This window comes from Serpula lacrymans (genome assembly GCF_000218685.1).
Source record: "Serpula lacrymans var. lacrymans S7.9 unplaced genomic scaffold SERLAscaffold_1, whole genome shotgun sequence".
Classification (NCBI taxonomy): domain Eukaryota; kingdom Fungi; phylum Basidiomycota; class Agaricomycetes; order Boletales; family Serpulaceae; genus Serpula; species Serpula lacrymans.
Genome location: NW_006763290.1, coordinates 4,966,478 through 4,979,132, shown reverse-complemented (window position 1 = coordinate 4,979,132; position 12,655 = coordinate 4,966,478). Strand labels below are relative to the sequence as shown.

The 12,655-nt window shown below is 45.5% G+C and overlaps 6 protein-coding genes across 6 annotated transcripts; 5 read left to right on the top strand and 1 right to left on the bottom strand.

Annotated features, from left to right (window-relative positions):
- Positions 1-3,326: 3,326 nt before the first annotated feature.
- SERLADRAFT_432670 (uncharacterized protein) lies at positions 3,327-3,879 on the top strand (the record flags this gene model as incomplete). Its single annotated transcript, XM_007312834.1, has 2 exons — positions 3,327-3,333; positions 3,410-3,879. The coding sequence occupies 2 exons, from the start codon at positions 3,327-3,329 to the stop codon at positions 3,877-3,879; spliced, it is 477 nt and encodes a 158-aa protein (XP_007312896.1).
- Positions 3,880-4,338: 459 nt separating this feature from the next.
- On the top strand, positions 4,339-4,833 carry SERLADRAFT_376496 (uncharacterized protein; the record flags this gene model as incomplete). The annotated part of the gene is made up of 2 exons (XM_007312833.1): positions 4,339-4,677; positions 4,737-4,833. One exon carries the CDS (start codon positions 4,406-4,408, stop codon positions 4,601-4,603), a length of 198 nt encoding a protein of 65 aa, XP_007312895.1.
- A 399-nt stretch (positions 4,834-5,232) lies between these two features.
- On the top strand, positions 5,233-5,557 carry SERLADRAFT_376495 (uncharacterized protein; the record flags this gene model as incomplete). Its single annotated transcript, XM_007312832.1, has 2 exons — positions 5,233-5,344; positions 5,397-5,557. Coding segments are annotated over 2 exons (273 nt in total), but the record flags the coding sequence as incomplete, so codon positions are not given.
- Positions 5,558-5,702: 145 nt separating this feature from the next.
- Positions 5,703-8,565, bottom strand: SERLADRAFT_412495 (uncharacterized protein; the record flags this gene model as incomplete). The annotated part of the gene is made up of 8 exons (XM_007312831.1): positions 5,703-5,742; positions 5,805-6,556; positions 6,622-6,847; positions 6,898-6,935; positions 6,987-7,003; positions 7,060-7,403; positions 7,454-7,669; positions 7,725-8,565. The coding sequence occupies 7 exons, from the start codon at positions 8,536-8,538 to the stop codon at positions 6,376-6,378; spliced, it is 1,836 nt and encodes a 611-aa protein (XP_007312893.1).
- A 130-nt stretch (positions 8,566-8,695) lies between these two features.
- Positions 8,696-11,198, top strand: SERLADRAFT_359125 (uncharacterized protein; the record flags this gene model as incomplete). The annotated part of the gene is made up of 3 exons (XM_007312830.1): positions 8,696-9,687; positions 9,742-10,774; positions 10,841-11,198. The coding sequence occupies 3 exons, from the start codon at positions 8,816-8,818 to the stop codon at positions 11,141-11,143; spliced, it is 2,208 nt and encodes a 735-aa protein (XP_007312892.1).
- Positions 11,199-11,343: 145 nt separating this feature from the next.
- On the top strand, positions 11,344-12,650 carry SERLADRAFT_364737 (uncharacterized protein; the record flags this gene model as incomplete). The annotated part of the gene is made up of 7 exons (XM_007312829.1): positions 11,344-11,419; positions 11,473-11,511; positions 11,571-11,824; positions 11,888-12,162; positions 12,227-12,391; positions 12,447-12,556; positions 12,613-12,650. The coding sequence occupies 7 exons, from the start codon at positions 11,344-11,346 to the stop codon at positions 12,648-12,650; spliced, it is 957 nt and encodes a 318-aa protein (XP_007312891.1).
- Between the last annotated feature and the right edge of the window lie 5 nt (positions 12,651-12,655).

The following is a 12,655-nucleotide window of genomic DNA, read 5'->3' as shown; positions in this document are numbered from 1 at the left end:
TTTCCAATCTCGGAACCTTTCTTCTCCTTCTCTCGTTCTCTCCAAATATAGTCCATTCAGATGAGTTCTCTTTTCCATTCCTGGTAGTCTCTAGGAATGTGTCCACCGTAGATCACCCTGTCTACTAGTGGTTTGTTCATGTTTCTTCTCAGTAATGAAACTAAGAATTCTTTGTTCATTCTGTTTGTGTATCCCGCCCATCTTTTCTTTTCTTCAAACCTTTCAAAAAAGGCTTGGGCGGTTTCATTGCCCTGTTTCAGGGTCAATATCTCATTCTTGGCAGTCTCTTTTTCAAAACTGTCTTTGAACCTCTCTTCCATTTTGTCGGCGAAGTATGGCCAACTTCCGTATGTGTGTGTAATGTCGAGCCCTAATTGCTGAGCATCGACCCTGTTTTCTAGCCACGGCTTCTCCATCTTTCATAAAAGATAGCACGAAGCTTATCTTTTTCCTGTCATCATTAAAGTAAACAGCATCATCTTCAAAGTGTAAAAGTAGGGACTCTCTGAAGGCCCGGTACTTCTTCTTATCTCCTGAGAAGTTTTCTGGCTTCTCTAGAGCTGTTCTACTTCTTTCCACCTTTTCTGGAGGTGGTACTGTTTTCTTCTTTAGTCTTTTTTCTAAGATGCTCACTTCTTTGAGCGCCTCGTCGAGCTGGGATTGATATAGTAGTCGTGTTTCTCTGATCGCTTTTTCTACTTCTTGTTTTACGAATGCTTCTAATGATACTTTTTTCGGTGGGGGAGTGTCTATTCGGGGCAATGAATCCATCATTTCCCAAGTAAACGCGCTGTCCGTGCTGTTGGATGGCTCTGGCTGATCTCAATATTCTAGATTGGACATTTCTGAATTCGAGTTGTGGTGGTGGGGGAGTTTCGGATTTGATTACAGGGGAGGGGTTTCTGATCGGTGTGATTTCTGGTAGAGGAAATTGTCCTCTAAAAACGTAGTCTCTGGAAAAAATGTGTTGTTCTCCTATCCAGATATAAAATTCTCTACTGAGCATAAAAAGGAGTTCCCCAGTGATAAGCTGGATCTATACACCGCTTTCTAAGATCTCGGTAGTCTATCTTTTCCTCTTTGAGTCAAGGTGATCCTCTTCAGTTCACCACTGACTGTGTAGGTACTGTAACTATTTTTGTATTTTTTACGAATTTTATGTAAAAGCTATCGTGATAAGACTGGGTCCGAACGGTTGTCCAGTTATAACCGGCTTATTAAGCTCTCGGTTCTTCTCCCGACTGGCGGACGCCAGTGCGCGGCCTGGTCAGAGGAAAGCGAAATTGAAACTAAGTAAAAACGATAAAATTCCTATGGTTCCACACCAAAGGAATTATATTGCTATAATTGTAACTAAAGGGGGATGGTGACAAAGGAGTCTTGGGAGGAGGAGGGGGAGATGTTTGCTGGGAAGAATGATACGATGGTGTCGGGGTGAGTGGGAGTGTTGTTTAGTGGGATGATGGGTTGAGTGTGAGGTTTGTAAAGGAGTTTGAGTAAGGTGAGGATAATGATGGTAAGGATGATGATGGTGGTTAGGATAGCTGTTGTTACGTTCATAGACGGTACTTGCTTCAGTTGTTGATTGTGTAAGATTCCTATCCCCTATGCCGAGTTAACGGAGGGTGTAAGGACCATTTTATTATTTTCTTATCTTCGTTATGTCTTGGTTCTCGAACACTTTTCCCATTACGCCTCTGGCTCTAGGGCTAGAGGTATTGTTTGCCGTTCTACTTCTCATAGCCCTCACAAGCTTTCTTAACCATCGCTACCATTTTATATCACAGATCAGAGACTGGGTATCGCTCCCAGCCAGCCAGCACACGGAGTAAGGACTGGTAGTAGGCATCTCGCCAACCAGCTCCAAACCTCAGTAAAGCTAATAACGCCTTGTTCAGGATCGTATCTCATTATGAGGATACGGTTCCTGAACACGCGTGACAATCCTCTATTATTAGTACAAGTCTCTCACCTGCTGATAAATCAAGTTAAAAGTCGTACGATAGTTGTTCTCTCTTTTTCTTATTGGTCAATTGATTCCTCAGACCACTTTTCGTATATTCTCCTTTCGGTCTGAGGAACGAACTGTTCACTATATAAAGCCTTACTTATTCATGTATGATTCCTTAGTTTTCTATTACTGAATTTACCCGCTTTACTCCTCAACAAAAACCTTTGAAGCTTACCTCTCAAAGTCCTCTACTCGCTATATTTACTAGCGTCTGTTGACCTCAAGCTCATTGAACCCTTTACTCCCTGCAAGTGCAGAAGGAGACAGGTTTCGTTTTTGTTATAGTTTATTGTTGCCTCACAGAGGGACAAGTCTCAAAGATCAACAAGTAGCGTCGAAGTACTGGATTAAGAAGTAATCAACAACTGAAGAAAGTATGTACATGAGTGTTGGTATATATATGTTTCTGAAGGTCAGCCATGAGGCGCTGACTGATGTTTTACGTCATAGTCTAGGCTTTGTCACATGGTTGTCACGTGATCAGATATAACTAACTACTACTGATCTTGTGTTCTTGTCACGTGATTGTCACGTGATCAGATATAAAAGAAAAATGAAAGAAAATGAAAAAAGAAACTAGCGCTCTGGCTCAAGTCGTGACATCTGGGATGCTGCCGGTAGTCAGCTGGTGGCTAGCTCATTAGAGGGTCTCACTGATAGTGTTGCATTCTCACCAGATGGTAGCAAGGTGGCTTCAGCTTCAGCTGACAAAACAATCATAATCAGGGATGCTGTCAGTGGTCAGCTGGTAGCTGGCCCATTTGAGGGTCACACTGAAGCTGTCTTAAGTGTTGTATACTCACCAGATGGTGGCAAGGTGGCTTCATCTTCAATTGACACAACAGTCAGGATCTGGGATACTTCCAGTGGTCAGCTGGTGGCTGGCCCATTTGAGGGTCACACTAACTGTGTTATGAGTGTTGCATTTTCACCAGATAGTAGTAAGGTGGCCTCAGGTTCAATTGACAATACAATCAGGATCTGGGATGCTGCCAGTGGTTGGTTGGTGGCTGACCCATTTGAGGGTCGCACTGACTGGGTCAATAGTGTTGCAGTCTCAACAGATGGATCAGGTCCCACCATTCAAACAGCCAGGAGTGAAGTTTTTTCAGGCAGTCCCAAATATCAAGTGACGTGGCTCCACCGTTTGAGTGGCTGGGTTCTGATTCATGGCAACTGTCTGTTCTATTGAGTGCCTCCGTCACACCACACAGGCTGGTGTGATTTTCACACTTCTTGCATTATTGGTACACCAGAAAGACGCATTTCATATGAGTTCTTTGTACATGGCACTCAATGGGCAAAATGACAAACTATGAATAGTGAGCTAGTGCTTTATTCAAATTTCCCATTGTTACAAAAAAGATGAAAAGAATCTCAATGCCGATAAACGTATAGTCATTGGGAGACGTTCTCAAGCTTATGTATCCAAAATTCCTGTCCGTGCATTGCATAAGCATGGACTAAAGACTATACGCCAACCATCTGCAGTGCCTCAGAGGTTAGTCTCGAGTGGAGTATTCAGAATCCCCGTTCTTCGGGCTTCTCCAGGGCTCCGTACATCATCCGGGGCCAATCGACATGGGGGTTCCATGTTTACCTCTGTTCCCGAGAGGAACACCATGCTCATTCCAGTCACCCAACGTTCACACCGTCAGCCCCTGCCACAGGAGAAAACTTCTACCACTTCTGGACACAATCCCAGCCTTACCACTGTCATACCGGGGTCAGCGCTAGCTACTACACCGCACCGGTCATCCATGCGGCAAAGTCCGCGGTCCGTCGCTGTTACACCCCAACCAGACCCAGATAGACCCATTACGAGACCCCAACAGTCCCTACCCTCCGCTCGGAAGGAAAGGCGCTAAAGACCATCTACAAGAAACAAATTAATGCTGTCGTTGTGAAGCGAAATACGTGGGCCACAAACCAGTGTGGTTCAGTTCAGGCTTTGTTTAGTTTGTGTATTGTAATGACTCAGTTGTATCTACATTCCGACAAAAAAAAATCGAGTTGACAGACGTGACAGTTTTTCATCATTGAAAGCCATAGGAGACAACGAATACTATGGTGAACTCTATTAGCGGTGTCTAGCAAGTGTGCATAAGTGCAGATAGCCTTACGCGCATATATATGGTCTAGGTCTCAACTGACCTGGTAGATGCTCGTGGATCGCAACCTTGAACCAATTATAAATACCGTGACATCTCGATTTTGAATGACGATGCAATGTAGCAAATCTGCAAAAGCTATTATGCTGTGAGTAACTTGTATACACAGACACAATACATATGGATAAACAAGCTGATAAGAACAGTGAGACCTACCTAAGTGCCTTGAGGTGCTTTAGGTCTACTACACCACCCAAGTCCGATTGGGGATAGATAGACAGCGATGGTCAATGAGAAAGATATACGAGACATAGAGGAGATACATGCACGAAGCAGACAGAGATGCCAATTGAGAAGGGGAACTCGTGGAGATGATTTGATATGGTGTAAAAGTTCCACTAAACCCACGTCAGCTCACGGCCTGCAATGCAACTACACTGAAGGGACAAAGCTGGGTAGAGAATGTGCGATGCCTCGATGACCAGAAGTGTAATGCTGTTTCAGGTTTGACGCTCAAGTCCTTCATGTCCATGCTGAGAAGGAACACAGTAAGATCTAAGTCAGAAGGACATTAGCTTGGATAACAGATTTGATGATGGTTTTTCACGATTAACCTTGGATCCGATACATTAACGGGAAACAACGCAGATAATGCTCGTCAGGAGGCCGCCCTTATTTGTCAGAAAACCGAAGTGATGTTGATAATTGTACAAACACAGTATTGAGTATTTTAAGCTTGTGGTCACCGTCTGCAACCTATTTGATGTTGTTATCCATCGGAATACTGAGGTCGAGTCTTCAATGTCGATATCAGTGCTGCCTGGTTCCGCCGTGAGTCTTATCTTTGCACTTCGTAACAGACAGCCAGCTGGCATTGAGTGTTAATATCTCTTTGTCGTGCGTAGCTACTAGTATACAGTATGGGTGGCGCAAACGACTGTAAGGTAGAACCCAAGAAGGAAATGCTTGCGGAGTTCAGAAAAGTTGAATATGTCTGCCTCGTCCGCTACAGATGCACCTCCCCTGGCCAAATATCTCGCATCTACAGGTGCGCATTTCGAATTTTATCTATGATAGCCAGCAGTGGTAGAAAATACAAACAAAACAGATAAAAAAGTTCGCGACAAGGCCGTCCAAAATTTAGCAATCTTCCTCTCCAATGACTCCGAAAATGCTATATCCGAGCTTGAAATGGCGAAGCTGTGGAAAGGCATCTTTTACTGTATGTTTCAGTTCTCTGAAGTTGGCTAGAATATACTGAATGCACGATGTAGGCTTTTGGATGTCAGATAAACCACTCGTACAACAGGCACTAGCGAGCGAGCTGGCTGGGCTCGTGCTAACCATCACCAGTACACCATCAGCGCTGAAATTTCTGAGAGGTTTTTGGATGATGACAGTCCGTGAATGGAGTGGAATAGATCGTCTACGGTAAGTTACGCTATTCTCGAATAAAGCACTCAGAAATCTAGACATATATGCGTATAGGATGGACAAGTACTACATGCTTGTTCGGAGGTTCACCAACGCAAGTTTTAGGCTCCTCATTCGAGCAGAGTGGGACGATGATACCTGCAAAGAGTATAATTCTATATTGATCGAATCGGGTGGGCCTCTATGGTAAGTCACCGAAAACGGTTGTCTTCATAATACTAATATCAATTGCTACATGCGTATTTTAGTCCAAGCGATATTCGTGTTCCCTCTAGTCTGCCGTTCCATCTCGCAGATATATACCTTGAAGAGCTGGAAAAGGCGATGACTTCATCCTCTTCTTCTCATCCCGCACCACTCTACACGCTAGTATTTCCATTCTTCAATTTGGCAGCACGTACCCCCACAACCAAAACGACGTACAAACACATACAGGAAACCGTTGTTGAACCTCTTTTTATCGCCCTAAAACAAACTCGCTCAGAAGATCCTCCGAGCCGCAAAAAGCTTCGCCTGACCTCTACATATCCCACTCTTATCACAAACGCCTGTCTGTCAAGCTCCAAAGAGGAAAAAACATCGCAGGACGGTCCTTTAAGAAAAGCTCTTCTACAAAAAATGTTTACAATAGCTAGCGAAGAAGACACGAGAGATGCCAATCGGCGGAAAATGTATGCTTTCTACAAAGACGCGGTGGAAGATGGTGACAGTAGTGATGGGCAATGATACGGGTAGGTCGTCTACATTATTTCCGGGGTATTTCTCCAGATTTCGGGGGTCTCAGTAGCTTCACATCGTACATGTATACACATACAGGAATCACAAGTCCGGCAGTTCTCTCTGTATCAGTCGCTTCCATGTGCTCTCTCTCCACCACTCCTCCATGCTTTCGATTCTTTCCCAAAGAGTTTCCTCGTCGACGCCGTAAATTTCATACTTACCGCCGTCTAGTGGGCGAGCATCCCGTTTAGCTACATCCAGCGCAGCTTTGTTTTCTCCCCTGAAACAAATCAGTCAGCTTATGCCTGCTTTATTGCTCGACGAGCAACATCGCTGCGTCCTTACCTTAGTAGTTCCAACAGTTCTCGTCGGTCCGGAAAAAATAGACGAGGCTCCAGCACGGCCAGAATGGCGAGAGCTGCACGAAACAAAAAGGAATCTCCTTCAAGTAATAAGACATCCCAGACACGCGCGCAAGCTTCGAATGGCAAGTGATTCAGGAAAAGTGGGATTAGCCAATCTGGAAGATAAGCTGACGGAGAGATCTGATGTTGCTTGAAGTTGAAATAGACTGTATCGCGATTCAGTCTCAGAGAGTGCATCTACAAGATGCAAACTCACTCTTTGGCATCCCATCGGCCAACAATGTATCAAAAATGCTATCAGAAAAGAGTAAGAATTAATATCGCGTAGGCAGGTCATTAAGTTACCGATAGTATGCTTCAACCTGGATGCTATCATATTAGTTAGACTTTACAGATGAGACAATAGACGAATTTTTACCTCTTCTTTCGCTGCAGCCCCACCGTAAAAAGAACGCATGCAATGTCGCTCCAAGAGATTTCGCATGACGATGAAGCCTTGATGAGGAGGCATATTAATCAGAAACATAGCAGCGATCTTCGAGATCCCCGTGACATATCCGAGGCCTTCATCGGAACGGGAAACGACCCAGGCGCAGAGCATATCTTTGAGATCCTGGTATAGCGGTCCTGTTTCCGGGTGGAAAATATGAAGAGCAGGAAGAGTACTTAATATATCTTCCTCAATCAGATGTATAGTTTCTGAAGGGAACACGCCAGAAGCCAATGCCCGCTTTGCCCTTGCAAAACATGTGCGGTAGTTATCTAGTAAATGGGGGCATTAGAGGCATCCACTTGCTCGGTAAGATTTTTACCTTTGCTTAAAGCAAGAGGATTACCGACCGCTCGTTCCCACATGCTAGCGCGCAGTTTAGTGGGTATCCCACTCCACCAGAGATTTTTGAGCGTGGACTTTTTGCTGACCACCCGCCAGTCCGGTAGAATCTCTTTCTCCCAGATAGGGATAGACAACTCTATTTTCGATTCGCGAGCAAATCGCCTTTCTTGTAGAGCCTTTCTTCGCTTTTCCTCTGCAATCAATAAGCAAAATAAACGATATAGCATATACAAGGGGTTTATTTTCACCTGCTGCTCGGCTGTGCTTCATCATGGTTTCCCAGTCTGCCATGTGCCTTTTATCTTCTTCACGACTTTTAGGGGGTAAAAATGGTGGTCTTGTTTTACTGACTACCTGCTGAAGTACACTGGGTCCCGTGGAACGGGCTGGTTTATGCTTGAAAGATGAGCTTGCAGAGCCTATCGACAGGGGAAGAGACAAAGACGAAGGTAAATTGGAGGAATGGACTTCATTTACAAATGAATGAGAAACGGGATTAATTGACGATGAGCTTGGAAGCTTATCATTCGAGCTATATGTTTCTGTATAACGTGTATTTGTTTCTATGTCTGTGGCCGTTTCCACGCGACTGGATGGTGACTTTGAGACATCGATATGGACGGCAGGGTATGCCCCTTCCTTGTCTGTGGAGATCGCATCTCCGTTGGAAGTTATCTGCTTCTCTTCTGTGGCTTCTAGTTCCGCGTGCCCTTCTGAGAGCGATACCTGCGAGAACCCATCTTCTGCGTCAAGCTCTTCTGGAGTTCGCGGCTGCGGGGACTCGGACGGGGAAAGCGACCTCGACCTCGAATCAGCTATGCTGCCATCGAGGTCAAATGTGGACACAGATGTATCCTGTCCCAGAATAACAGAACCACTCTCAGTTGGTGTATCGTCCGACACTGTATAGTTCTCCGCCAGCTGTTTCCGAATGGCTGCGGAACTAAACTCGAAAATCTCGTCTTCGCCATCCTCGTCAGCGAAGGCATCGTCGAAATTGAAACGGGGCTCGAGTCCTTTGCCAACTTGTCGCGATGCTGTTTCTGCAGCATCGCTGGCCATGGCGTACTGGTGTTTTGGGGAATGGTCGAAAGTAAGGGCTGTACTGGTACTAAATCCAAAAGATGCCTTGCTATCACGGCATTGGACACCCCGCATATGTTAATGGATTATGTAAGCTGTAGCACTGCATGAACGCGCTCGTTACCCTTCTTGAATCAGTCTTGGGTTACCTTCAATATCCTACAGGGCGCTCGAACGCGTCTCATCCAAGTAAGAAACTTTGCTTTGTTGAAAATCATCCTTTGGGATGAACTGACACACAGAATTACCTCGCGATATGATTGCAGAAGTTTTATTGGTGCTTGCGGGCCATTCATCGTCCTTATTTCCGTCAGATCACAACCTACACCCTGCTTTTTGCTCACTTCTTCATCCAGGAGAGCAACAATGTCTTGAGGCCTTGGGTCAAATTGCGTTTCGTTACAGAAAAATTAAGGACGCGAGCAGTGCTTTATCTCGGTCACCTTCTCGCTATATATGCGCGTTATGTGCAACATTGAACCAGATCTTGAAGGATGAATACGAAACTCTTGTCGTCGATACAGAAGCAAAAGTGCTAAACAGAGACTCCAGTCTGGTTGGTCATGGCTCATTCGTTCCTTTGTCTGCTCTACGAGCGACTTTCTCTGAATGGGATGCCCCTCTTGTGGCTTTGGAGTCTCTGACAAGCCAACTTGAAGCTCAAGACAAATGGCCACCTGGAGTTTTGATCGATATGTTGTTGGCGCGCTCAAAAAGTGGAATTCATCGAATTTCTGATATCCTTTTGCGGCTTTCAAGAGCAGTTCAGCGCGTATGGCGAGCACAGCTAATCGCGTTCTTGGTCCATGGATCTCTGGCCCATGAAGATCCCTTGGCTTCTGATTCTTATACTCTCCTTGAAGGCTCCATACCATCCTGTATCTCGGTTCTATCCCGCGATTCCATTGCTTATATCGGACGGGCCATGAGCATTGTCAAGGCCAAGAAATGGCAGAAACAACTACCGCGAGAACAAGCTTTGGAACACACTACTTTGCTCGAAGCTGTTCTGCCTGAAGAACAGTTCGATTTTGATCGTGTCATCTCCCAAATCCGAACCAATGTGGGTGAATGGCTGTGGCTTAATGTCCTTACTCGCAAAGATGTCGAAGATGCAGTTATGTCCTTGTAAATGTTCACTAGATCAAACGCCCTCTTTATTTACTGACGCTATGACCATAGGGCCAATTATTTTCTACTACGAAATGGAGAATTCAGTCTTGCTCTGATTCGAGAGATCGAGCGCCTAAAACTCTCCCGTCTTACCACGCGATCAGGTGCAACTTCCATGATTCGTGAACAAGATCTTAACCTTGCGATGCTAAGAGCATCTTTGGGTACCTCAGCTCAGCATGATCCATCTCTTTTGCACCTTCGCTTTCAACTACCTTCGGGACCTCTTAGACCATTGCTCCCTTCGCTATCTAACACTGATATCAAGACCTTATCCTCATCTTTGAACACCAATCCTGCCGATCCTGTTTCCTTTGACGATTTACTACTGGGCACCCATCTACTTCTCGCATACAACGTCTCTTGGCCACTTGACCTTTTCCTACATGCATCAGATCTACAAATATATGCCGCGTTATTTAGTTATCTGTCATCACTGCGCAAGACGCATACACGCATTCACACTTGTTGGACATCGCTTTCCAACTCTCAACGTGCTCGGAGACGTTGGACAGGACTAGGCGAGGGAGGCACAAACGAGGACCTGGAAGTTCGGAAGGAGCTATTGCGATGTGGTTGGGGTGTCGTCAGAGACATGGGGTGGTTTTTAGACACCCTCCTAGGCTATGTGATGGTCGATGTTGTTGATGTGGAGTATCGGAGGCTGAAGAGTCTTTTAAGTAATCCAAAGCGAAGCAGGGCTGAAAGCATGGGGAAAGGGAACCCGCCCATGTCGCATTTCAAAAGATCTTACGGCCATCAATCAGAAGAGGAGTCCACTTCGTACCTGGATTTCTCCACGTTGAGAAACATTCACGCCACGTATCTCGAGCGTTTAGTGACAGGGTGTTTGCTCTCTAATCCGACCCTTACTGCAATACTTCGGCAAATATTTGAAGTGTGCGAGCGTTTTGTTGCGCAGGTGGAGAGGTGGGGAGGTGATATATTGCCAGCACTATTATTCGAGGGTAGTATAGGAGGTGATGATAGAGTCGGCGCTTTAGTTCAGGAACGATGGGGTATCGTTTCCGAGATCAACAAGGTACTCTTACTTTATTTTCAGAACTACGGATGTTTTGACACTTATGGGTACCTACGTCGTTGACAGATACTCCACATTCTACTAGATTCTTTCTATGAACAGCTTTCAGTTTCGGCGTCTCAGCAGCCTTTTACTGCGACGGGCGATGCCTCTAAATCGATCCTCATGAATGCCAGTATGGCTAATGCATCTACCTTCCAAAGGACGTTTGTTCGAGCAAAAGGTATTAATGGGCTCGAGGACACAAGTGAGGTGCGCCGCCATGTTGAGCGACTGCTACTACGTCTCGACTTCAACGGTGGTTTTTCAAAACCGAAAATTAATCGCGAAGGAGAGGAGATACTGAAGCAAGGAGGATTGATAGTATAGGCCTGTATGCGGATGTGTATATACCTTTTTTTGTAGCTTACTGTATCCTTGTTCAACAATGCATTGCAATTGCCCTTTGCACAGATATAAGATCAGATCGATTGTGAGAAATCTAGTTGGTATCTACGCGATGGGATGATAATCAGCAGAGGGCCTTTTCCAGGCATTGTAATCCAGACTATAAAGCATCTGAGGCGGATATGACCGGGCCTTCCTCAGCATTGAATCGTCTCTCCCAACAAGTCCGTTTCCTATCCACCAGAGTAAATATGGCCCGTCCGTAACACTTCAGCTTTTTTTGTAGCTGCCAGCACTGACACGTATCACAGAGTACACCACCCGTCTCATCGGGGCGCCAAACACACTTGGTCAGTACAGTCGTGTTAGTCTCTTGGAAGACGCCCATCTCATCAAATCATCTATACAGAACATCGTGTCTTCATCGAGCAGAATGGCAACCCCGTTTCTCCCTGGCATGATATTCCTCTTTTCGCCGACCAGAGCAATGGCATCTTCAACATGATTGTCGAGGTTCCTCGATGGACCAACGCCAAGATGGAGATCTCGAAGGAAGAGGCCTTCAACCCCATCAAACAGGACGTCAAGAAAGGCCGTTTGCGCTACGTTCGAAACTGCTTCCCTCATCACGGGTACATCTGGAACTATGGTGCCTTCCCTCAGGTAAAGCTTCTTGTTGTACTGCATGAAAAACTTCACTCACGTGCATCCTACTTTAAATCGTAGACTTGGGAAGACCCCACCCAGATGCATGCAGAGACTAAGGCCAAAGGCGACAACGACCCTCTCGATGTCTGTGAAATCGGTGAACAGGTTGGGTATGTCGGTCAGGTTAAGCAGGTGAAGGTCCTGGGCATCATGGCCTTGCTTGATGAGGGAGAAACAGACTGGAAGATCATCGTGGTTGATGTCCAAGATCCCCTTGCATCCAAACTCAACGATATCGAAGACGTTGAGAGACATCTTCCCGGGTTGATCAGAGCTACCAATGAGTGGTTCAGGTAAGCGTGAACCGCCCCAAAAAATATCAAATATATCATATACTAACGGTCTTACTTTATACAGGATCTACAAGATCCCCGATGGTAAAGGCGAGAATGCTTTCGCCTTCTCTGGTGAAGCCAAGAACAAAAAATATGCCACTGAAATCATCCATGAATGCAATGAAGCATGGCGTCGTCTTATTAGTGGCGAGAGTCCTGCCAAGACCCCGTCGTATGACCTTTCTATGTATGCTCTCTTTCAATACGTCAATTCATATATCGTGCTAATGTTTGAGCTCTAGCCGCAACATCACCACTCAGGGTTCTCCTGGGTTTGTTTCTCGAAACGACCCTTCTTATGTCAACGTTCCTCAAGACTCGAGGAAGCCTCCTGCTCCTATCGAACCTTCTGGTAAGAATGGGCATATAGTTCACATTGGTTTCCCACTAACTTGCTGTCTACGTTAGTTTCGAAATGGTTCTATATATCCTCGGTTCAAGTTTAGGTTTA